At 41.6% G+C, this 22,819-nt stretch overlaps 1 protein-coding gene across 1 annotated transcript in view; it reads left to right on the top strand.

Annotated features, from left to right (window-relative positions):
• Positions 1-22,819, top strand: part of NELL2 (neural EGFL like 2) — a 147,329-nt gene that overhangs the window by 20,923 nt on the left and 103,587 nt on the right. The window contains exons 4-8 of the mRNA XM_056846760.1: positions 12,536-12,709; positions 12,830-12,926; positions 17,437-17,509; positions 17,673-17,755; positions 21,843-21,971. Of these exons, the coding sequence (XP_056702738.1) occupies positions 12,536-12,709; positions 12,830-12,926; positions 17,437-17,509; positions 17,673-17,755; positions 21,843-21,971 (556 nt within the window). The remainder of the gene's footprint in view (positions 1-12,535; positions 12,710-12,829; positions 12,927-17,436; positions 17,510-17,672; positions 17,756-21,842; positions 21,972-22,819) is intronic.

The following is a 22,819-nucleotide window of genomic DNA, read 5'->3' as shown; positions in this document are numbered from 1 at the left end:
CTAACCTGTTTTCTGGGCGGCAACAGCTTGAATAAAGCCTTTTAAAGGCCTTTAAAATTTTAAATGGAGCTTTTTGCCGCTGGTTAGCTGGGGTGAAAGGGGACAGGGAGCTGCCTAAAGGCAGCTCCTCCCCCTGGCACGCCCCGGGAAAGCCCACGGGGATGCTGGAACAGCAGCACGGGTCTTTACTCTGGAGGGACGCTGGCAGAAGGCCCCGTCAGTGTCCTGGGTGGTGCTGTCATGGCTGGGAGACCAGTGTCTGGGCCTCCCTGCTGGTTTTGGGGCCAGTTACAGTGGCGTAAGTAGCTCAGATGCTGGTGTGGGGGGCCCCAACACCATCACAGCCCCTACCTAGCCTCCTGAGGACTTTCGTCCCCAGATGTCAGGAATGTGCTGTTAGTGTTTCAGTTCACCTGGAAAAAATGGCCGTTTTGGCAATTGGACTCTATGGCATAGAGGTCCCTCCCCTCCCCAAACCCCACCCTCCTCAGGCTCTGCTCCAAAAACCTCACGTCGGCGGCGAAGAGGACCTGGCAACCCTAATCAGAGCACTTCCTTGTGCTCTAGGGCTTAGGGCCTATTTCACCTATTGGGAGGCTAGCTGGTCTCTAAGGTTAGTTATTTAGAGATATCTGGGTTTGGTAGCAGATTTCAAATTTTCTCTCTGCTGATTTTCCTTTCCTAACATTCTTCCTTTCTTGACCCTGTAAAGCTCTGCCAAGGATTGTACTGTTGTGTGTGTGTGTAAAGTGCCGTCAAGTCGCAGCCGACTTATGGCAACCCCTTTTGGGGTTTTCATGGCAAGAGACTAACAGAGGTGGTTTGCCAGTGCCTTCCTCTGCACAGCAACCCTGGTATTCCTTGGTGGTCTCCCATCCAAATACTAACCAGGGCTGACTTCCGGTGGTGACGCTGGGCTGAGTGCTTCGTTCTCCCAGGGGCTCCTGGGGGGAATCCAAGTTTGCGTTTCTTTTGGGGTGTTTTACTGCACCCCAACCCAGCCCTTGCAAGTGGGCTGGGAAGCAGGAATTCCCTGCAGCCATCTATGCGGTTTGATCTCCTAAATACTCCGAGGGAGCTTCAATAAGTCCCCCGGAGATTTAGACGTTGATCCCGCGGGCACGAAGGGATTGGAATCGCCAGAGCGCAACTTTGGCATTTAGACTCTACCCTCCACCACCTTATAAACATCATAAGGACTACATTAAGATAAGAACCTCACCCCTAGATGCCCAAGTGAGTAGATAAGAATCTTTCGTTCATCATTGGCGTTATCGAATAACAGGGGGGTTGAAGAAGACATTCCTGGAAACCCTGTTCCTTCCTTAATTGAAACGGATGACTTTGCTGTATGAGACTTATCAAATAAAGCGGCAGGAGCCTTATCAAACTGATCAGCTTAAACCAAAACAACGAGCCTAAATGATTGACTTACGATTTGCCAATCCGATTCGCTCTTAAAGGAAGGGGAGGGAGATACCTTTGAGAACTTTTCCGGTGTAAAAAGAGTCCTCCAGCCACGTTTTGCAACAAAGAGGATATCTCAGACCGGAAGACTCTGTGTTCCATCTATTATCCCTCTCTACTGCTCGGCATCCAAATCAGCAGGAAGTAAGTTATAGGACCGGAAAAACGTCTCACTCGTGCTACATTGAAATTGTTCCTGAAGGAAACAACCATCGAGAAGAGACGATAGAAGGTTCATGACGAGGCAACTTCCGGAATACTTCCTGGTTAAGCCGACCTAGAGCGTCCGGTAAAACTCGTTGGTATTGTCAATTTTAAAAAGCGACTTTAAGGGTAAATGTTAACTTTTTTCAATTCAAAAAAGTACTCAAGCTGGTCAATGAAATATCCTTCATCAATTACATGTAAAGGACTCCTGCCAGATGACCAACAATTTTGCAGCTTAACTACTCAAGTAAATATCTGGAACTCGTCCCTGTTCTGGTTTATTACATAGCCCTGCCTTTAAAAATTTAAAGGAAACTTTACAGAACTTAACCATGGAGAAAAAAGTGCAGGATATGTTAGTTAATCAGTCTGAGGTGACAGCTAAACATCTAGAACAGATATCAATACAAATGGCTCAACTGATCTCAATGGTGACTACTCTTGACAAATCATCACAAATCATTAATCAGAAGCTGGATCTGGTTACAGAAGACATAAAGGATGTTAAGGTTCAAATGATGATCAATACAGAAAAGCAAGCAATGGATTCTTCGGTCAAATTAGTCTTGGAGCAACATAAGGATATAAAGAAGAAGATAGAAGACCAAGAATGTAACCTGCCTGTGACAATGAAAACAGACATGCAAGAAATGGACATTCCAGTTAACAAAGTTATGGAAGAATTCAAGGAAACAAAGAAGGAGCTAGAAGGTCAAGAAAAACAAATTGAAGCAACACAAGTAAAAATTAAGGAGTTAGCCATGATGAAGATGCAGGTCAGAGAAAATTATCTTGGTGTGTGTAACTTGCCAGACGAGTTGAGAGAGAACAAAGAGACCCTGTTCCTGTTTCTAACTGACCTATTTCAAATGCAGAAGGAAATATTAGATCATGGCTAAAAGACTTGTTCAAATATGATTATTGGATTTGGATGGCTTTGACAATATAAATGGGTGGCATGGCTATTTACGGTATAATGTTAAAAGGATATTTTTGAATTTATCTTATAATGGCTACAAGATTATTATCTGCAGCCAAATGGAAAGAGGCGGAAGTTTCAGGAAAAAAAAAAGAAATTGGAATTTTAAGATTTTACAGCTAGTGGAGATGGAGAAATTAATATGTTAAATTAAATTAAATAGGTAATGAATATCTATGAGAAAATGGGAGGATTGAATTAATTTTTAGAATTTATAAGATTTGGGGAAAATGAAAGGTTACCTTTTATCCTGATCCGGAATGTAATATTCCATATGCTATGAGATTAATATTAGGATCAGAATATATTAATGATGGATTATATTATTTTATCAAGTGGCAGACCGGGGTGGTGGGGAAGTCAAATTGTTTATTTTATAACTATTTGTAATTAAGACAACAATTGTTACAATCGTGCTCTGACATTATCTTTAAAATTGTTGTTAAAATTATGAAGAATTTATAGTTTTAAAAAAACCAATAAAAATTTATAAAAAAAAACAAAAAACAAATACTAACCAGGGCTGACCCTGCTTAGCTTCTGAGATCTGACGAGATCAGGCTAGTCTGGGCCACCTAGGTCAGGGCTGGTCTGTTACTGTTCTACTACTATTGTACTGTTACTGGTCTACAATCCACATGGTGATATAATGGGTGTTTGCCCCAATTTTCACCACAAATATAGCATGCCACATGGTGAGGGCATTACACCAAGACCTGCTTGATTTGTACAATTTTCTCCCCAGCTTTTTTAAAGGGGAATAACTGTATAAAGGGGAATAACTGTCCTTCATTGTTACTCCTCTGAAGATGCCTGTCACAGCTGCTGGCTGTGAGGTTCTGCAGGCAACCTCGGCAATCCCAAAAAGTCACTCGCTCAGACAGGCAGATCTAAAGCAGGTAAACATTTATTCAGGAGCCGCGGGTACAGCATAAGCAACCCACAGATTCAAAGCTGCTAATTACCATCCAGTCTACAAAGCATAACTTTAAGCACAAGGCAATCCCAGGTGCAAAATCAAGCAGGCCTGGGAATTGGGAGATAACAGTGCCTGGTGGGAAGCAGGGAGTGAGCAAGCCATAATACTGAAGTTGCCTCCTTGTGACTCAAGGTCAGAGCGGGGGGGGGGGAAGGCAGGGAGCGGGGATAGTTTGAACAGCTCAGGGAAACAAAACCGAAAGATGCTCTTGAACAGTAAAGGGCCTAACTCATGTCAAGAGCCTGCCTGGACCGCACGACTCCAGACTCCTGACATTCTGCCCCCCTTAAGACCTTCCTCCCGGTTCCGAGACAGGTTGAGGTTTTTAATGGTAAGCATCATGAAACTGTCGTACCAGATGGGGCGCTGCTACATGCGGCGCCGCAACCCATTCATCATGTGCTGGCCCCAGATGCTTCCAATGTACCAGATAAAACAACTTCCCTTTTCTTATGTTGGAATCCAAGATCTTAGAGACTTCTAGATGTACCTCTCCCCCCACTACAGTTGGAACTTCGGGTTTAGGTGCTGGATGGAATTGGGGAGCCGCTTCATAGGGTTTGAGGAGACTGATATGAAACACTGGGTGAATTCCCCTGAGGGCTTTGGGAAGCCCTAGCTCTACAGTCACTTCGTTGATTACCCTGGTGATGGGATAGGGACCCACATACTTGTTACTGAATTTTTTACATGGTCGTCAGGTCCGGAGGTTCTTGGTGGACAAGTAGACTTGATCCCCCACCTTAAAATCCCACCCCGGGGAACGGTGTTTGTCCGCATGTTCCTTGTACTTGCGTTTAGCCCGCTCCAAATTCTTCTGAAGCCACGGCCACGTGTTCTGGACCACCTGTAACCAGTCCCCCACTTCGCGTTTTACCCCCCTCCTCCCGGTGTAGGTCTACTCGCGCACATCAAATACATCTGCGAACTGTGCATATTCCTTGGGGAGTTGAGGCGGCGGAGCCTCTGCTGGCGGATGCTCTTGCCATTTCGGCTGCTTGTTCTCTGAACACCACCTCCCTCCTGTGCCGGTCACACTGGGCCTGCGAAAACGTAATAGTCCTTTCCAGTCTATGGTAGGACTATGACCACGTAGTTCATTCCCAACACTATGGGGTACTTAATAGTGGGGGCTATAGTAAAATGGAGCTGTTCCCAATGCTCCCCAACTCCCAAAGCGACCCGGGCTGTTCTATGCGTGACCGGCCTCCCCTTAAAGTCACTACCGTCCAGCTGGGCAAACTGGTTGGGTTCGGGCAACTCCACCCTCTTTACCCGTAATTCACGTGCAGTCTCTTCATTAGTCAAAGTCCGAGCACAGCCTGAATCAACTATCGCTGATACTCGTAACATGGGTCCCCCCCGGGGTAACGCGAGGGCGACCTTAATGAACACATTGTCTTCATGATCGCTTACCATCACTGGAGCTCCCTGCTCAAGGTCCGGAGCGGCCTGCTGTGGAGCTCCCTTTACAGCAGACCAGCGGCGTTTTTTGCCGGCGGGCTCCACTCTTCCTCCTCACTAGAGGAAGAGGAGTCTTTATTTGTAATCTGTGGCTCCGATGAGCTGGTAGCTTTCAGCGGTTTTTGGGTGGGTTGAAGCTGAAGAGCCGTGGGTGTCTCCCGTCATCCTGGTGGGACGCTTCTGTGGCGCGCCTGTCCCTTGGTGCGCGCCTTCTCCGATTTCACAGCTGAGGGCTGAACTGGGGCTGTTTTTTCTGACTGGGATGGGCAACGAGCGGCAAAATGTCCCAAGCCTCCGCAAACGAGACAGGCACCACTCTGGAAACGTTTAATCCGTTCCGCCGCTGACAGACCCCCTCCTTGCAAGGACCGAAAGTCTTTAGGGGCACCTGGCCTGTCTCCACGGGGCTTGGCCTCCCGCGCGGTACGCTGCTTTGAGAGCTGCAAAAGCTGCCTACGGTTTTTGATGTCGGCTGCATGTCGCACCCATCCCTCCACGTCCGGAGGATTCCCTTGCATGAAAGCCCAGTGCTGCAATTCGGGATTGAGCCCCTCACAAAAGTACTGTACCCGGGTGGCCTCGCTCCAGTCCAGGATTTTACTCGAGAGCAATTGAAACTCGCTAGCATACTGCACCACTGACTTAGTCCCTTGGCGCAGCTGCAAAAGAGCCATCTTGGCCCGTTCCCCCCAGTGCGGGTCTTCAAACCGGTTACGGAGGGCTATCATGAAGTCATCCAAACTTCTCAAAACTCAGGAGCACAGTTCGTATTGTTGCACCATCCACGCTGCCACTTCCCCCTGAAGCAGCGATGCAACGTATTGAACCCGGCTTTCGTCCGAGGTGAAGGTTGCACCCTGCTCCCGCATGAACACGTCCACTTGGATCAGGAAATAAGACAAAAGGTCGCTCGACCCATCAAACGCCACCTTCAACTCACGTCGGGTTGGAGGCGCTGGACCCGGCTGCCGCGGCAGTGGCGGTAGCTGGACCGGTTGGTTCACAGGAGCCGCCGGTTGGTTGTCGGGAGGACGAGGCTGCTGTTGCCGCAAGTCGTTCAACTCATGCCACATATCTTGCATCAAGGTTTGCATGGCATCCATCCTTTCCGCCATCTCCTGTTTCTCGAAGCGGAGTTGCTGGCGTTCCTCCTCCCACTCGCGCCTCCAGACCGATTCCCTACGGGCCGTGTCTTCCTCAAACCCCTCAAGCATCCCAGAAATCGCTGGCCTTCGGCGCCTACTTTCCGCCCCCGACCCCATCCAAGGTCGGGGAGAATCCATTCTCAATTATGAGAAATCTTAGGTATCGCTCCCTTCCCGGTGCCGCTTGGTTTCTCATCCACTGGCTTGTCCCCCTTCGAGCCAAGGTTGGGCTCGGCCGGAGGCACCGTCTTGTCCTCCTCCTTCTTGTTGTCTCCATCCCCCACCATAGCCACCCTCACGTTGGGTTGGGAGCAGAGAATGGAGCAAAAAGTTTAGCAGCTTAATGTGAGGTTCTCCAGCCAACCTCGGCAATCCCAAAAAGCCACTCGCTCAGACAGGCAGATCTAAAGCAGGTAAAAGTTTTTCAGGAGCCGCAGGTACATCATAAGCAATCCATAGATTCAAAGCTGCTAATTACCATCCAGTCTACAAAGCATAACTTTAAGCACAAGGCAATCCCAGGTGCAAAATCAAGCAGGCCTGGGAATTGGGAGATAACAGTGCCTGGTGGGAAGCAGGGAGTGAGCAAGCCATAATACTGAAGTTGCCTGCTTGTGACTCAAGGTCAAAGCAGGGGGGGGGGGAAGGCAGGGAGTGGGGATAGTTTGAACATCTCAGGGAAACAAAACTGAAAGATGCTCTTGAACAGTAATGGGCCTAACTCATGTCAAGAGCCTGCCTGGACCGCACGACTCCAGACTCCTGACACTGGCGAAATGTCAGGAAAGAAAATACCAAGACCACGGTTACACAGCCCGGATAACCTACAAGAACCAATGAACTCTGACCTTCGACAATATTCTCTCTCAAAGCCTTCGACAATATTCTCTCTCATCAGTTTTACTGATGCCAAATTTGATGTGATTTAGATGCCAAGCAATAACTTATTTCCCCCACAATTTCTATTTGTGTTGTTTGTTTTCCCCATATTTCACAGATCTTTCATTTTTACCTGCCTCCTCCCTCCCTTATCTAAACGTTTGGTTTAATTATTTTCTGTTTTACTGTCTTATCTTTTGATGTGGTAGGGTTTATTTTGGATTATTGCTCTAGCTTGTTTTACTTATTTGTTGGCCTTCATGAACTGCAAATGATAATTTAAACATATTTTAATTTAAAATATACAGGAATATTGAGGCACTTTAAAGACTAAGATGTCATGGACTAGAACTTGCTTTGCCAGGCATCTGATGAAGTATGCTCTGTACCAGGGTCAGGCAATCTTTTGGTTTCATGTGCTGAAAAAATGCAGTGTCTACCTATGAAGATGTTGATGAACTGGAAAACACAAGGGGGGAGGAGATTTTTGTACTTGACCAGACTTGCTTAGAGCCAGCCAAGCCCTAGCAATGCTGCCAGCATCTAAAGGGTTTATCTTGGACTTGACTTTTGACTCTGTAGGTCTTGGGGGGTGATAATGGGTATGAGTAGGGTTGCTACCTCCACATTGGGAAATACCCGGAGATTTTGGGGGTGGAGCCTGAGGAGGGCAGGGTTTGAGGAGGGGAGGGACTTCAAAGGGGCATAATGCCATAGAGTTCACCCTTCATGGCAGCCCTTTTCTCCAGGGAAAATGATCTCTGTCATCTGGAGATTGGTTGTAATCCCAGAAGATCTCCAGCCACCACCAGGAGATTTAATAACTATTGCGCATTCCTATATCTAACTAAGCTAGTTTAGCAATTACTACAGTGAGTCATTAAATGTCTCAAAACCAGCACAGTTGTCTCCGATATATTCCACATTGTGATCATTTCATAATAGATATCAACTTTCCAGTTTGCCCCTAACAAACATTGGGCAACCTTCTTATTAAATACGACAGTAAGGAACTATTCAGACCGTTCTCAAACGGTCCAGCTGTGGACTTAACAAAAAATGTCCTATCAGCTGATTTTGAGACCTTTAATGACTCACTGTAGTAGTTGGTAAGCTAGCTTAGTTAGATGTAGGAATGCACAATAGTTATTAAATACATGTTTGTAAATACAGATACTTCTTGTTGGTTACAATTACATTATTGCCATTAGTGCTGTGATTTTGTTGAACTTTAATGTACAGTGCTGATTATTTTGATTTTTGTGTATAAATACCGGAAGGTTGGCAACCTTAGGCATAACACATGCTTTTTGCTTTTTTTTGACTGCTTGCCCTAGCAGTGCTGCTGGTGACTCAGTTGCTTGGGCCATAAGTGCCAAGCAAAATGGTCTGGTGTGCCTCAATCAGCAGGTGTGTCAGGGCTGCTCTGGTCTATGAAATCTTAAATCTACCCCTCTCCAGAAGTATAAAGTTTTTGGCTGGGGTAGGGGGGAGAACTGATGGGTAGAAGGGGAGAAACCTGGTATAGAGGTGACAGGAGCTTTTTTATTCTTTTTGGGAAATGTGTTTGCCATTCTTGAAATGCTTGATCACTCATGATACCATGAGTAGTAGAAATGTTTTGAAGCAGTTAAAAGATGCTTACTTTGTATTTTTTTAAATCTCTTTGTCAAATGTGGAATGACCTCAAGCATTTGTTTTATATCAGTTCATTGAACTGACTGATGTCCTGCCATATCTGCCTGTTTTCTTCTGAAGGTTAAGCTTCTCTTAATTCAAAACGCTTGGCAATGCACGAAGTGAATTTTGGCAATAGGAAGTTAATTATTCCATACAATAAAAGTTCACATGAGTAAACACTTTACAACCAACAAGTTATATATTTACTGGCTCCCAAAGTGCACAAAGTTTCGTAGGGTAATAAGTATTTTTCAGTTCAGTAAAAAGCTTGTGGTCTTTCAATAGAAATGTGAGTTTCCAAGCTTCATTTTAGAAACAAAGTTTCTAGTTCTCATATTTGGAAATAAAATGTAACAGTTCTCAACAGTTACATTAATCGCTTTATCCACTGAAACTTTATTTATCTTGATCTTTATTTGGCAAATAATTTTTTTCACATTTGCCTTCATCAGAGTTCACAATAAACATGTTTGAGGCAGACCTGCGTAGTATACATTGTCCTTGCATCTTCAGCTGTATGAATGGAGGGTGTAGTTCTGTGTTTGTGTCCTGAGGTGGAGTATCTATAAGCATTCTGAAAAGAGCAGGGTTCAACATTTTCTGTAACAATGTTAGTTCTCTTCTTTGGCTTTTGGGCAAAGGGTTGCCATCAATGAAAGTCTCCTGAAAGTGTGCCTGATCTGAGTCCAGGGAGATCTAGTCCCATACATGTTCCTCCCCAGCATATGACAGATTAGTATCCTGACTGGGCTCTATATTAGAGTGGTGTGGTTGGTTGCAGGCTTGGTAACCTGTGTTGCTTTATGGCTGTGAGGCACAGATTAACTGGATTGGTAGTTTTATCACTCCTCTTGAGTTCTAAGTGTGGGTTCCTATCTATGCCAGTGTTGTCACCAGTGTAACATGGCACCAGGGAGCAGGGCATGGGTAAGGAGGCTTAGGATACTGACAGAGCACTGCTTCTTTCCTGGCTTGTTGCTGATGCCACCCATTTCTAGCTTCTACATCAGCAGAACTGAGTCCATACCAGGACAGTGCCATAGGGGTGCTATGCAATGTGGTATAGGGCTGAGCTTTTTTTTCAGACTAGCTGTAAGTCACACCTGATCTATGACAGCTTCCCATTGGAGGTTGATTGGAAAGAAGCAAGGCCAGAGCAGTGACTCACTCAAAAAAATTAACCAAGTAGTTTCCTTTGGGGGTATTTTGTGTCTCTGACTGGAGTTACTAGAGTCACACCTGATGCAACAATGTCAGCAGAATGACCTGCTGCAAACCAAGGTTAACTAAAAGTTGGTAGTGCTGGAGCAATGAATAATGAAAATAAATATTGTACAATTTTCTGTGGGTTGGAACATTCAGCATACAGAAGCCTTTAATTTATTCTTCCCAGCTTGCTAGCTGTTGTCTTATGGCATGCTAGTGTGTCCTGTCTTGCAGTTCAGGAATAACTGCAGTAGAATTTGTAGGAGTCCAACTCAGGTAACCCTATGCAATGGCTGCAGCTAAATACATCAGTGTGTGCTTCAAGGTTATTGTAAATTGACATTAAACACTAATCTAGAAAATATCAATGGGTAAGATCACTCAAGTGGGGATAATGTAAGAATGATGACTAGTGAACACTGAGAATTGAAGCCAATAGAAGTATATCCAAAATTAAACCATCTAAGGGATGGGGTAATTTTGTAGGAACATATATTGAGAGCCAGCGTGGTATAATGGTTAAGAGCAGTGGTTTGAAGCGATGGAGTCTGATCAGGAGAACTGGGTTTGATTCCCCAGTCCTCCACATGAGTGGCGGAGGCTAATCTGGTGAACTGGATTTGTTTCCCCACTCCTACACATGAAGCCAGCTGGGTAAGCTTGGGCTAGTCACACTCTCAGCCCCACCTACCTCACAGGGTGTCTGTTGTGGGGAGGGGAAGGGAAGGTGATTGTAAGCCAGTTTGATTCTTCCTTAAGTGGTAGAGAAAGTTGGCATATAAAAACCAACTCTTCATCTTCTGAACACATGTGCTATTAAAATATCAGAAAAATATGTTTGCTATCCTGATTTAACTTGATTCACATACCATAATGTCATGATGACCTGTTGTTATGGTAAACCATACCTATCAATTTATGCGGTTTTTAATTCCAGAATCACACTAACCAGCTTTTTTGTTGTTTCAAAGGAGAATTGTCACTGTGATAAAATATTTCAGTGTACATTATATGCTTGGTCTTTTAAAAAGTCAAACAAACATTTGACCCATTACTTTCTGAGGTAACACATTATATTATTCCACTTAAGGGATGTAGTTATATACTTTAACAACTTGAGTATTATAATTTCCTTTTCATTGTGCATTTTCTGTCGTAATCTGAACTCTGTGTCATCTTTGGTCTGATCCTGTCTAATTTGTCTCAACCAGTTAAAACTTTGTCATTAATATGAAGGGAGTGCTACCTCAGGTTTGCATAGAGAGACCTACCCTTGGTTCTGCTATATGCTTATTGAAACAAACATGATAGCTGTGATCACAAATGAGCAGTCCTATCAGTTAACTCCCCACCCCTCAAACTATATTCTCCCCTTCTATCAAAGGGGCATACCAGTTTAATTGCTATTTAGTATGCTGAGAAGAACTTTTAAGCAGATACTTTCTTGTGCATTCCTCCTTATAAATGTTTCACTATGAGAATGTATGGGAGGAACCTAATTGGTGGTACATGATGTTGTAATGTCACATATTTTCTGCAAGGGCTCAGGCTTGTTAATACATTTTTATTATAGTTTACCATGTTAATTAGAAAAGTGGAAAAGCTGTGAAGAGGTCTCTGGTTTATATTATATCTAATGTTGCTTGTTTAGTTAGGAATGACCTTATATCCTTTTAAGCTTGTGATGTAGGAAGTGATTAAACTGAATTATGTTCTGCCATTATTTTCTATTTTGTTAGCAGCCAAATCTTCAATTAGCTCATACTAGTTGCCAATTCAAAAATGATTTTTGGGGGCCACAAACACGTGAATTATTATAGAGATAATTTTTTATTGCTGACTTCAGTTAACTGCTTTGTTAATACAGAGACTAGAGTGCTTTGAGACACCGTAAAGCTAGAGAGTGCAATTTGCTAGGCTTGCAGATAAAACAAACAAAGAAAAAAGCAATTCTGTTTTTTGCCCTGTAGACAGGAATATTTCATTGCAGAAAAGAAATTGCAGAGAAAGGTGAAATACAGTGAATATCTCTTTTGCAAATCACAATTGCATATTCTAAAGAACCACACTTTGGTAATGTTTGGGACCCTTCTCATTCTGAACTGGAAAGGAGAGATGACATAACTTTCGGCAATGATTCCATTATCCTAAGCAATGCTGAACTCATAGTGGGAAAGCAGCTCTTCTGCCAAATCAAAATCTAAGATTGCATGTTGCTGAATGGGAGGAAAGGCAGCATGATATAGCCCTATTTCATCAGATCTCGAAAGCTAGGTAGGGTCAGTACTTGGACGGAAGACCCCCAAAGAAGACTCTGCAGAGGAAGGCAATGGCAAATCACCTCTGCCTCTCACTTGCCTTGAAAGCCCTTTGCTGGGATCGCCATGAGTCAACTGCGACCTGACGGCATTTTAGAGACACATAACACTGAATATATGCTCTTTTTCCAGTTCTGCTTATAAACAAGGATGCATTATGCTTTCTCACTGTAAAACTATTTCATGATTTGCTGTTCCATTTCTGGTGCAGGTACTTGGAACTAGAAAGCAGTGGTCATAGAAATGAAATCAGATTGCACTATCGGTCAGGAAGCCATCGGTCGCACACGGAAGTGTTTCCTTACATTTTGGCAGATGACAAGTGGCACAGGCTGTCCTTAGCAATCAGTGCATCACATTTGATTTTGCATGTGGACTGCAATAAGTAAGTGTAGAGCTGAATTTCAGATTATGGTGCTGCAGTATTTTGGATGCTAACTGAGTGAAAAAGCAGTAAATTGATTTTTTTTTGTTTCTGCATTTTCTCTTTTTCTTTTTTAAACAGAATTTATGAGAGGGTAGTGGAAAAACCCTATATGGAATTGCCGGCTGGCACAGCATTTTGGCTGGGACAAAGGAACAGTGCACACGGTTACTTTAAGGTATGTTTTCCTCAAGAAGAAAATTAAGGAAGATGTAGGCAAAAACTACCTTTTATTGAAGCATTGTATATGTTATAGAAGATATCTCAAATGAGTGTAAATGTTACATGCTCAGTTCTGGTGTTATTTTCATTGTATATTCATTCAGTGGAAAGATAATTGAATTATATTTTGGGACTTGCTGTTCCTTTTGAGTAAAAAGGTATGCCTGCTGTTCTTGCATGTTTGTGTAGCTTTACAGCTTAAAATTGTGCTTGAACTCTGTGGCACTTTGGATTCGAGGCCTTCCAACTTATATTGACTGTCTGAAGAAGTAATATCAAGATTCTAAGGCCCCTTTCAAACTGCTCTTATAATCTGTTTTAGCAGCTGGTTGCAAATGGATTTTTTGTGTCATTTCAGACACAAGCATATTGGCTTCTGGCTGCTAATGGGTTTTGTTACCTTTTCAGACAAAGCTGCTTGTGTCCTGTTGGTATCCCAGGGCTTAGCTGTTTTTTTTAATGAAAACGTATATTCCCCATTTTCAGCTTTTCCTTGTGCTTCTGAATCGCTACAGTGTGCTGTTTAAAAAGTCTGGAGAGCTTCTGAAATGACCGCTCCCCCCCCCCCCGCCTTTTTCTACAGTGCATTATTTTTTGCCCTTTTTAAAAAATGTTTTGAGATATGTGCTATCGTGCTATAGCACTGAATAGCAATATCACCAGCATTTGGATGCATTGAATTGCTATAGCGCAATAGTGCAGATCTCAGAACATTAAAAAAGGCAACAACAAAAAAAAAGAACACACCACATAAAAAGGGAGGGGAAAAGTGGCCCTGTTTGAAATGGACAGAGCACTTCAGAGTGCTTTAGAGGTAGCTCATAGATGGATTGAAATGAGCTGTATGAAACGCCCATTTCTGTATCGCTTTACTTGGAAACGGGCCAACAATGGATGACTTCTGGTTTAGAATGGTAATCTGAAGGGGGTCTATGTATGCACAACATTAAAGTCATTTATTTGGCTAGAAAAACAGCATGGTGGTATCTGTATATGTTCATCATCTGCATATTGATTGGTCTGTATCAATTCTTTTGGCACCTTAAGTCAGTATTATGTTTTTGGCAAGATGACCAGTATTAAATGGAAAGTTAAGAGGAATAGGCCAATTCTGAAACCTTTGTTACATAGAAAATACATATGTAAAACTGTTGAGATATGAGAGAATCACATAAATTGGCACAGGAAGAATTGTCACTTACATTTGGGCTAGCAAATTTATATCTTTCTGTGCCAGGAAGCAATTTTTTTGACTTGTGTGTATTTAGTTAAAGTAGGCAACATGGCATCCATAAAATTATTTGCACATGGAAAATAAGCTGTTTTTATTTCAATGGAAAGTATCTATGACCTTGTCAACAGATTAAAGCTGAATTAAAAAATAAAGAAAATACTGGAGGTGGGGGGAGGACGGTGGATTCCTGGCTACTGATGACATGGCAGTTACCCCATTAAAACAGCTGCACAGCTTGAAACCTTTCTTGCTCCTGGGGAAAGAAGTGATGACGGTTGCCAGCAATGTATTTTATCAGCTATATCTGATATATTGTGGCCCTTCCTAGTGGGCTGGGATCTTGCCTTGATCATTACTGCTTTTGTAGCTTCTAGGACTGACTGCAACAATGAGTTGTACATGGCTTTGACTTTGAATATAGTTCTGTAACTCCTCCTGGTACAAAATGCTGCAACTTGCTTTCTGAAAAATATAGAGAAGTAGGTGGCAATTTCATGGCACTTCTTACTTATTGGCTGGCTTCCAGGTCCAGTTCAGGGTTTTAGTTCTGACCCTTTCACGGCCTGGAGTCTACATAGTCCACAAATCTACTGCTAAAGTCATCTGAAATCTACAGTACTAATTATAAACACACACATTCTGCTTCCATAGTAACCTGTTGAAGATAAAAATGAACATATTTAGTTGGCATATTTGAAGTCTTCTTAAACCTTCTGTTACAATAATCTCTGTAAATGTCATGCTCTGAATTATTAGTCATGCTTTTAGAACTGGATGTAGTATATTCACTAGTCTTGTAAATGACCTGCAATGTACCTATACCTCTTCAGGTGGGCAACAGAGAATTGATTACCCATGGCAGTCACAGGATAGGTGTCTGAGAGCCAAGAAAGCAGTAAAACTCCTTCTCTCCAGTTATATTCCTGAGGGCAAATAACTAGAGCACAAGAGTGCCATATTTTATGTTCTCTTTTATTTATTTCTGTATAGCTTTGTTTTGTTTTTCAATTTTCTAGCACACTCTAGTGGCCAGAGATGAAAGATTAAAAATTAAAAAAATTAGGAAAATTTACTACACAAGGTGAAAGACAGCAACAGTGGAGATGGAACACCCCTTCTCCCTCTGTAGACAGTGGGCTTGATGTAAGGTACTGGAAGAGTAGATTTTTTCCACACATACTTAGAAAGATATTCCTCCATTGTATTTCTGCAATCTAGGTCATGGGTTTAATTCTTTCCTTAATATTTATAGGAAGGATTGTGCATTCTGCTTACATCATAGAATCCCAAATGAAGAACATTTGCAAGTTTATATTGTTCACTGGATTAGGATGTGCATTAGGGAAACTTATTTGACTGCAATTTTACTACATCAATACTAATTCAGGGTCTGATGCGATCATGACCCAAAGGTACTACATCCAAAATCTCCAGGAAAATTACATGTTCTACATGACTGTATTGATTGAGCTCCTGGGTATATTTTGGGATAGTTTTTGACTTAAGGGTCTCCTGGAAATTGCCAAGAAACCAGAAAGGTAATTTAGGATTTGGACTATATTTGGTATACATTTCCGCAAAGTTCTGGATTGTTTACCTCGGATAGGTTTAGATAGCTGGTATAGAATTGTAGTTGTCAAATATAGTTGTTCTATGCAAGGCTGTTTCAGTCGGATATGTGTGTGTGTGTGCATAAATGACCATATGAGTATACAAACAGTTGTGTTGCACTTTTGTACATTCTATTGTACAGATGCGTAAGAGCCCGTGGCGCAGAGTGGTAAGCTGCAGTACTGCAGTCCAAACTCTGCTCATGACCTGAGTTTGATCCCGACGGAAGTTGGTTTCAGGTAGCCAGCTCAAGGTTGACTCAGCCTTCCATCCTTCCGAGGTCGGTAAATTGAGTATCCAGCTTGTTGGGGGTAAAGGGAAGATGACTGGGGAAGGCACTGGCAAACCAACCCGTAAACAAAGTCTGCCTAGTAAACACCAGGATATGACATCACCCCATGGGTCAGGAATGACCCGGTGATTGCACAGGGGAACTTTACCTTTTATTGTACAGATGTGCCCAATTGTCTCTGTGTGAAATCTGTCAGATTTCCACATTATTTTATGCTGCTGCTTCATAGAACTGAATGCTTGGGTTTTTATATTTTGTCTCAATAAAACAATGAATTTACATAATTGTACCCATTTAAAACATTTAATGCATTTTTTGAAATGGGAGTAGTAGTGGGCTTGACCTCAGCATGACCTCAGAAATTATGATATAGTTTTTGGGCCATGACTTATGATCATTTACTGCTAGAAAAATGAAATATTTTTTAATTTCTGCCTTTTAAATTGAAATAATGAAAATAATGAAAAGTTGTGTACATTATTTTAAAAATTCAAATGAAATAGCCAACTCTAACTTCTGTTAGTAAAACTTAGACAACAAGATCCTATAAGGACATTCAGATTCACCATTTTTAAAGAGAGGAAAAGTCTTAAATGATGAAACAGAAGACGATAGACAGCAACAAGAAATGAGATAATGAGACTCCTTTCCAGACCAAACATACACACTTTGTACTATTTTAATGTTTTAAGCTTTTATGCAAAAAAAAGTGTAATATATTAATGGAGCATGGATGCAATGTTGACTATATCTGCTTGTTGCACAAGGCTTTGTAGCAGATTTGCATGGAGAATTGCCAGGGACAAGCCACCCTAGGACTGGCTCTTGATGATCTGGTGCTGAAGCAATTGTGAAGAATATCTCACAAACCCCCATTAAAATGAATGAAACTTGTGCAGTAAGCACAGCTGTGGTTTGTGCTTTGATATTTTTATTTTAAGTATGTGCCTCAAAATTCAATGGAACTGCAAATTATTTTAAAATTGCTTTCAAAGGTCATTGGAAACTTTTAAAAAATTTAGTCACCAAAGAAAAGTAACAGTGAATTCACTGCAAACTAGTCTCTTGCTGGTTAATTATGCCTTAATCCTAAATCCTCTAAAAATTGGATGAATGCCTGTGTGTTTCAGTGTGTACATGTATAGCTATTTTCCTTCTCTGTTCTGCTATTGTTATGGTAAATGGAAGCAAGCAATAATGATTTCATGAAAGCTGTTGGGATTGTGTAGCTGGTTGGTGGAGAGGGTTTTATGTGCATACATTTAGCTTTAGAATGTTATACCAATAGGCTAAAAATATTATAACCTTTCTTTTCCCGCTTGTACACAGGGCATAATGCAAGATGTACAATTACTTGTCATGCCTCAAGGATTTATTTCTCAGTGCCCAGATCTTAATCGCAGTAAGTCTGCTAGTTCTTATACGATAAAATATGTTGTGGTGCTTCTTGTTTAATTTCCCCCCCAGCAAGATTCTTCTTAAAGCGTATTGATTATCAGCTAACTCTTGAATAGGCAGAGCCTCCTACCAGTACAATCTGACAAATGCAGTGTTTGTGATTTCAGCATGCCCAACCTGTAACGATTTCCATGGACTTGTGCAGAAAATAATGGAGCTGCAGGATATTTTAGCCAAAACCTCTGCCAAGGTAATGCCTTTCTGAAAAGTTTTAGGGGTAGATTTTAGGACTGCATAAACTCTGTTAAGCTATGTTTATGTGTAGTTTTCTGTATGTGTATTTATTTTTGTCTAACACTTTCCTTAACATTTGTGTTTTTTCTCCAATTGGAAAATTTAATAAAAATCCTTGAGCAACGAGTGGTCCATAAATATTCACAATCTGCCTTTTAGAACAATGATTAATTGATTTGAATAAAATAATTTAGATATTTAGGGACTCTGATTTATTGGTTGAAGGCTTGTCTAAAAAATACATAGACAAGAAACTACCCTGTCAATCCATAACTTCCTTGAGGAGGGGTGGCTCAGTGGTTTAGCACCTGCATTGCATGCCAAAATTCTGATGTTCAATTCATGGCATCTCCAGTTGAAAGGCTCAGGTAGCATGTGATGTAAAAGGCTGGGAAACTGTACCAGTCATTGTTGGCAATACTGACCTTGATAGGTCTGACTAGCTTAAGGTAAGCTCCATGTGTTATCTTCTGCTAGGGAAGTGCATTGAATCCTGTGTGCACTAAAAAAAAAAACCACTTTAGTTCACCGACTTATTATTTTTTTTGTGCTGTCAAATCACAGCTGACTTAGGAAGACCCCATAGCATTTTACAGCCAAGAGTTGTTCAGAGGTGGTTTGCCATTGCCTGCCTCCATGGTATTCCTTGGTGGTTGCCCATCCAAATACTAACCAGGGCTGACCCTGCTTAGTTTCTGAGATCTGATGAGAACAGACTAGCCTCGAGCTATCCGGTTCAGGGCCTCTGGCTTAATAGGAGGTTGCATATTGCTTCTATTTTCCATTACTGGTTAATACAAAGAAGACTGTCGTGACTCTTCCTATGTAAAATGTTTTAGCATTGTCGAGAAGGAAAAATGTATCAATTTTAATTAATGAAACAAACAAAAAAACTTTCAAGGTTAAATGTTTTTGAATATGGTCTTTGCTCTATAAATTTAATTAAATGACAAATATTCAAAATATGTTAATATATTCTAATGTAATGAAAATACATAAATTTTATGCCATTCCTGAAATATTTTAGCTACTTTGTTTTTAGGTTAAAAGCATTATATGTATTATTATTACAATGGTTATAATTAAGCATGCTGTTAACCTGACACAAATAGGATCATCAGGAGAACTTGACCTTGCTCAGCTCCCTAGTTTAGACACAAGGAGAAGTCCTGATTAGATTACCTTAATGACCATTGTCAAATGTAATACCTCCCCGGTGAGGAGAATTGAGAAAAAAGCTAGCTAGATCAGACCCCCGGTTTCCCACAGTGGCCTACCACGCACTAAAGAAATCATGCAGCATCTGAATGTGCCTCATATACATTGATAGATCTATCATCCATTCGTACAATCTGAATGTGCCTCATATACATTGATAGATCTATCATCCATTTGTAGCTATCTAAGCTACCTGCCATTACCACATCTTGTGGCAGAAAATTCAATGAACTAATTATGCGACTTATGAAGTACTAGACTTCTGTCTGCCAATCTGTTTTCAATGCAAGGCCATGAGTTCTTGTATTATGGACAGAAGAGAAAAACACATGATGGCTGAGCTGCTCTTTCCTGTAAGAGAGTAGAATAATACATGGGCAGCACCTTAAGGTTTTATAAACTATTACATAGCGAGCCCCTCCTTCCTGCTACTGCTTGTGCTAAACATGAGTAGGATGGAATATCAAAGTTATGGGACAAGCATTGGATAGGACGCTTAGGTTAGGACACTTAGGGCTGTTTAGCTTGGAAAGAAGGCGGCTAAGGGGAGACATGATAGAGGTCTATAAAATTACGCATGGTTTGGAGAGAGTGGACAGAGAGAAGTTTTTCTCCCTCTCCCATAATACTAGAACACGGGGTCATCTGCTAAAGCTGGAGAGCGAGAGATTCAAAACAGATAAAAGGAAATATTTTTTCACACAACGCATAGTTAAATTGTTGAACTCCCTGCCCCAGGATGTGGTGATGGCTGCCAGCTTGGAGGGCTTTAAGAGGGGAATGGACATATTCATGGAGGAGAGGGGTATTCATGGCTATTAGTTAGAATAGATACTGGTCATGCTGCATACCTATTCTCTCTAGTATCAGAGGAGCATGCCTATTATTTTGGGCGCGGTGGAACACAGGTAGGATGGTGCTGCTGCAGTCGTCTTGTTTGTGGCTTCCTAAAGGCACCTGGTTGGCCACTGCATGAACAGACTGCTGGACTTGATGGGCCTTGGTCTGATCCAGCAGGGCCTTTCTTATGTTCTTATGTTCATATAATAAGGGGGTGGGGGGAATGACATTGGATGTTATAAAAACCTGGTCAGAAGCGGAGTTCATCAATTAATTGGTTTCCATCTCTGCTCTTGTTCCTTCAGCCATGTCAACATCAGCTCAGTTTTCATTCTTCCCTGAAACTGATTCTGTTCAATGCCAGATGTGTACAAAATAAAATGATTATCATCCAGATTTAAATCCTGGATGAAAGGTCCAATATGTCTTGCATCACTGACCTGGCTGGTGTCTGATCCTGTGTTGGCCCATGGTTTTTGAGTTAGCTCAATACAGGGAGTTGGTGTTGCAGTGGTTAATAAAATTTCAATCTCACCAAATATCTGGTCTAGACTACCATTACAAAATCTGTGCAAGTGGTGTTGGGAGCTAAGAGCAAACTTGGGATTCTGCGGGTATACTACCCACTCTACTGCCAATAAGTTCCTCACTGTTCTCAAAGATGATGTTTGGAAGCTTTATGTTGGCCCTCACCTTAGTCCTGAAGTAGTTCAACAGCCATGCCGAGACCCTTTCACATGTAGCTTATAATTTCATGATCACTATGACAACCATGGGGCTTTCCCTATATGCCTGTAGCCCCAAAGCACACGCTTTGTTAATATGAGGACTGCCATGTTTTATTTCTGGTCTGTCTTACAAAGATCTCTATGTTCTAATTATTGCTGTAGAAAAGAGCAAGAGTCTAGTAGCACCCTAAAGACTAACAAAATTTCTGGCAGGGTATGAGCTTTTGTGAGTTACAGCTCACTTCTTCAGATATTCAGATGATTGCTGTGAGAGCGATCTGATTATTTGTTTACTGCAATTATGTTCCTTTTCCATCATGAAAGGTTGCTGGTTTTTATATTTTCAAAGGGGGGATAGCTGGTTTTTTTCCTTTTCAGATGCCATGGTGCATCTTGAAATTTTTACTGAAGCTTGGCAGTGCATTTGTTGAAGTCACCAATTATTGTAGCACTGTCTTCTTTGGCTACTGCCTTCATTCTTTTGCTCCTCCTCTGTCATCTTAAGCCTGAAAATATTGATACATAGATTAGAATAGCAAAATTCATCCAGCAGTGAATCAGTTAAGCTCTAGAAGCTAAAGCAACATAATTCAAGTTATCTCTAAGTCTTCACCATTACCACACAGTGCTTCAAAATTAGTTGATCATGTGAATCTCTAGATGCCTTTTAATCAGCAGCACAGTTCATTTCTTATCAAATAGCTTCTGGAGGCATGTCGATGGATAATCCATGTGGAGCACAATTCTGTTTTTCTTGGAAGCAAGTCCTTGTTCATTTCAGAGGAGCTTACTTCCAATAGATGTGCATAGGACATGCCTTGGTTGCTAATTTAATCAGAATACTAATGACTGAAATAAAAGGCATTGGCAGTCAGATCCAAATTTCTGTTATGTGTATATTGAAGTTCTGATGCTCATGTCGAGCTTCCTATTAAAGAGCTTCCTCATGCAGTCCAGAGAACAAAGCAGGATCTATATGATTATTCTGGAACTCCTTCTGTTCAATAAATAGGGCAGGCCATGAGCACAAAAGTGATTACACATGAATAAAACCTTGAAAGGCTAGAAAATAGAGCTGGATTATATTGCAACCTTGCATTTTTCTTTCACAAGTACATGGATATTCAAGTCCCTATTCATAATACTGTTTTTCTCATTCAGTAGTATTTGATGATATCAGGGAGCTTAGCTTTTACTGTAGTTTTAGGCCATCCATTCTGCAACTAATGATTCCTTCTCTGCGGAATATGTACCTAGCTGTCACGGGCTGAGCAGAGGATGAATAGATTGGATCAGTGCTATTGTGAAAGAACTTGCACTATGAAGGGCTTCACCTTCCGAGAATTTGAGTCTTGGACAGATGGCTGTAAGAACTGCACTTGCATGGTATGGCTATAATTTTGAATGGAAATTGAGTGACCTGAATACATAATTTGATTTAAAATGCTTATATATTTTAGATGTGAAATCTTTTTTGTTTGACGTAAAAAATAAATGTTGTATATGTAAGAATTTACTCAACGACATTATTCTTCGTGTCTTAGAGTTATTCTAAAATCAATTTCTATCCTGTTCTTATGTAGAGCCCCTGTTATATCCAGTGTTGGAAGGGAATGGGAAGAGTTGTGTAGGACAAGGTTAGCATGGCCAGACAAGTCACCCTTTTCCTCATGTCCTATCTCTGCTAAATATTGCAGTGTGTAAATGGGCATGACTGGAGTACCGTGTAGAAGAGATTCTTTCTTCTTACTCTGCCTCAGGGCTACATGAAAGGGGGGAATTCCTTGGCAGAGTTTAGAAGAGATATAAGGTTGTGTAAGATGAAATGGGTTTGTTTCTATCCATCTATAGTTAGAGAATACCTGGTGGGTGTACAAACCAGCTGCAGAGTACATGTTAGTTTCAGAGGCACAGTGTGTGAGTGGAGGTTTCTGGGAATTTATTTTACATTTTTCTGGAAAAGAAATTTCTCTTCTAATATTGAGAAATTTATTAGAAGCCACGTACTTGGGAAAAGAAAATGTGGTTAAGCTGCAGAAAAGATAACCATGTAAACTTGGCTTTGAATGAAGGGAAATATAAAGTCAACTATAGTCAGAAGCTCCATGGACCTCTATACAAGCCAAGGAAACCCCATTTATCTTCAGTGATTGGGAATGCACTCACACTGTGCTGTTGATGCGTTTCCAACAGGGAAATCAATAGGGCAGCTTCTGCTTTGAGTCAATGCTACA

This window comes from Euleptes europaea, chromosome 3 (genome assembly GCF_029931775.1).
Source record: "Euleptes europaea isolate rEulEur1 chromosome 3, rEulEur1.hap1, whole genome shotgun sequence".
NCBI classification, from domain to species: domain Eukaryota; kingdom Metazoa; phylum Chordata; class Lepidosauria; order Squamata; family Sphaerodactylidae; genus Euleptes; species Euleptes europaea.
Note: the sequence above shows the minus strand (reverse complement) of the source record. Positions and strands in the feature narration are given on the sequence as shown.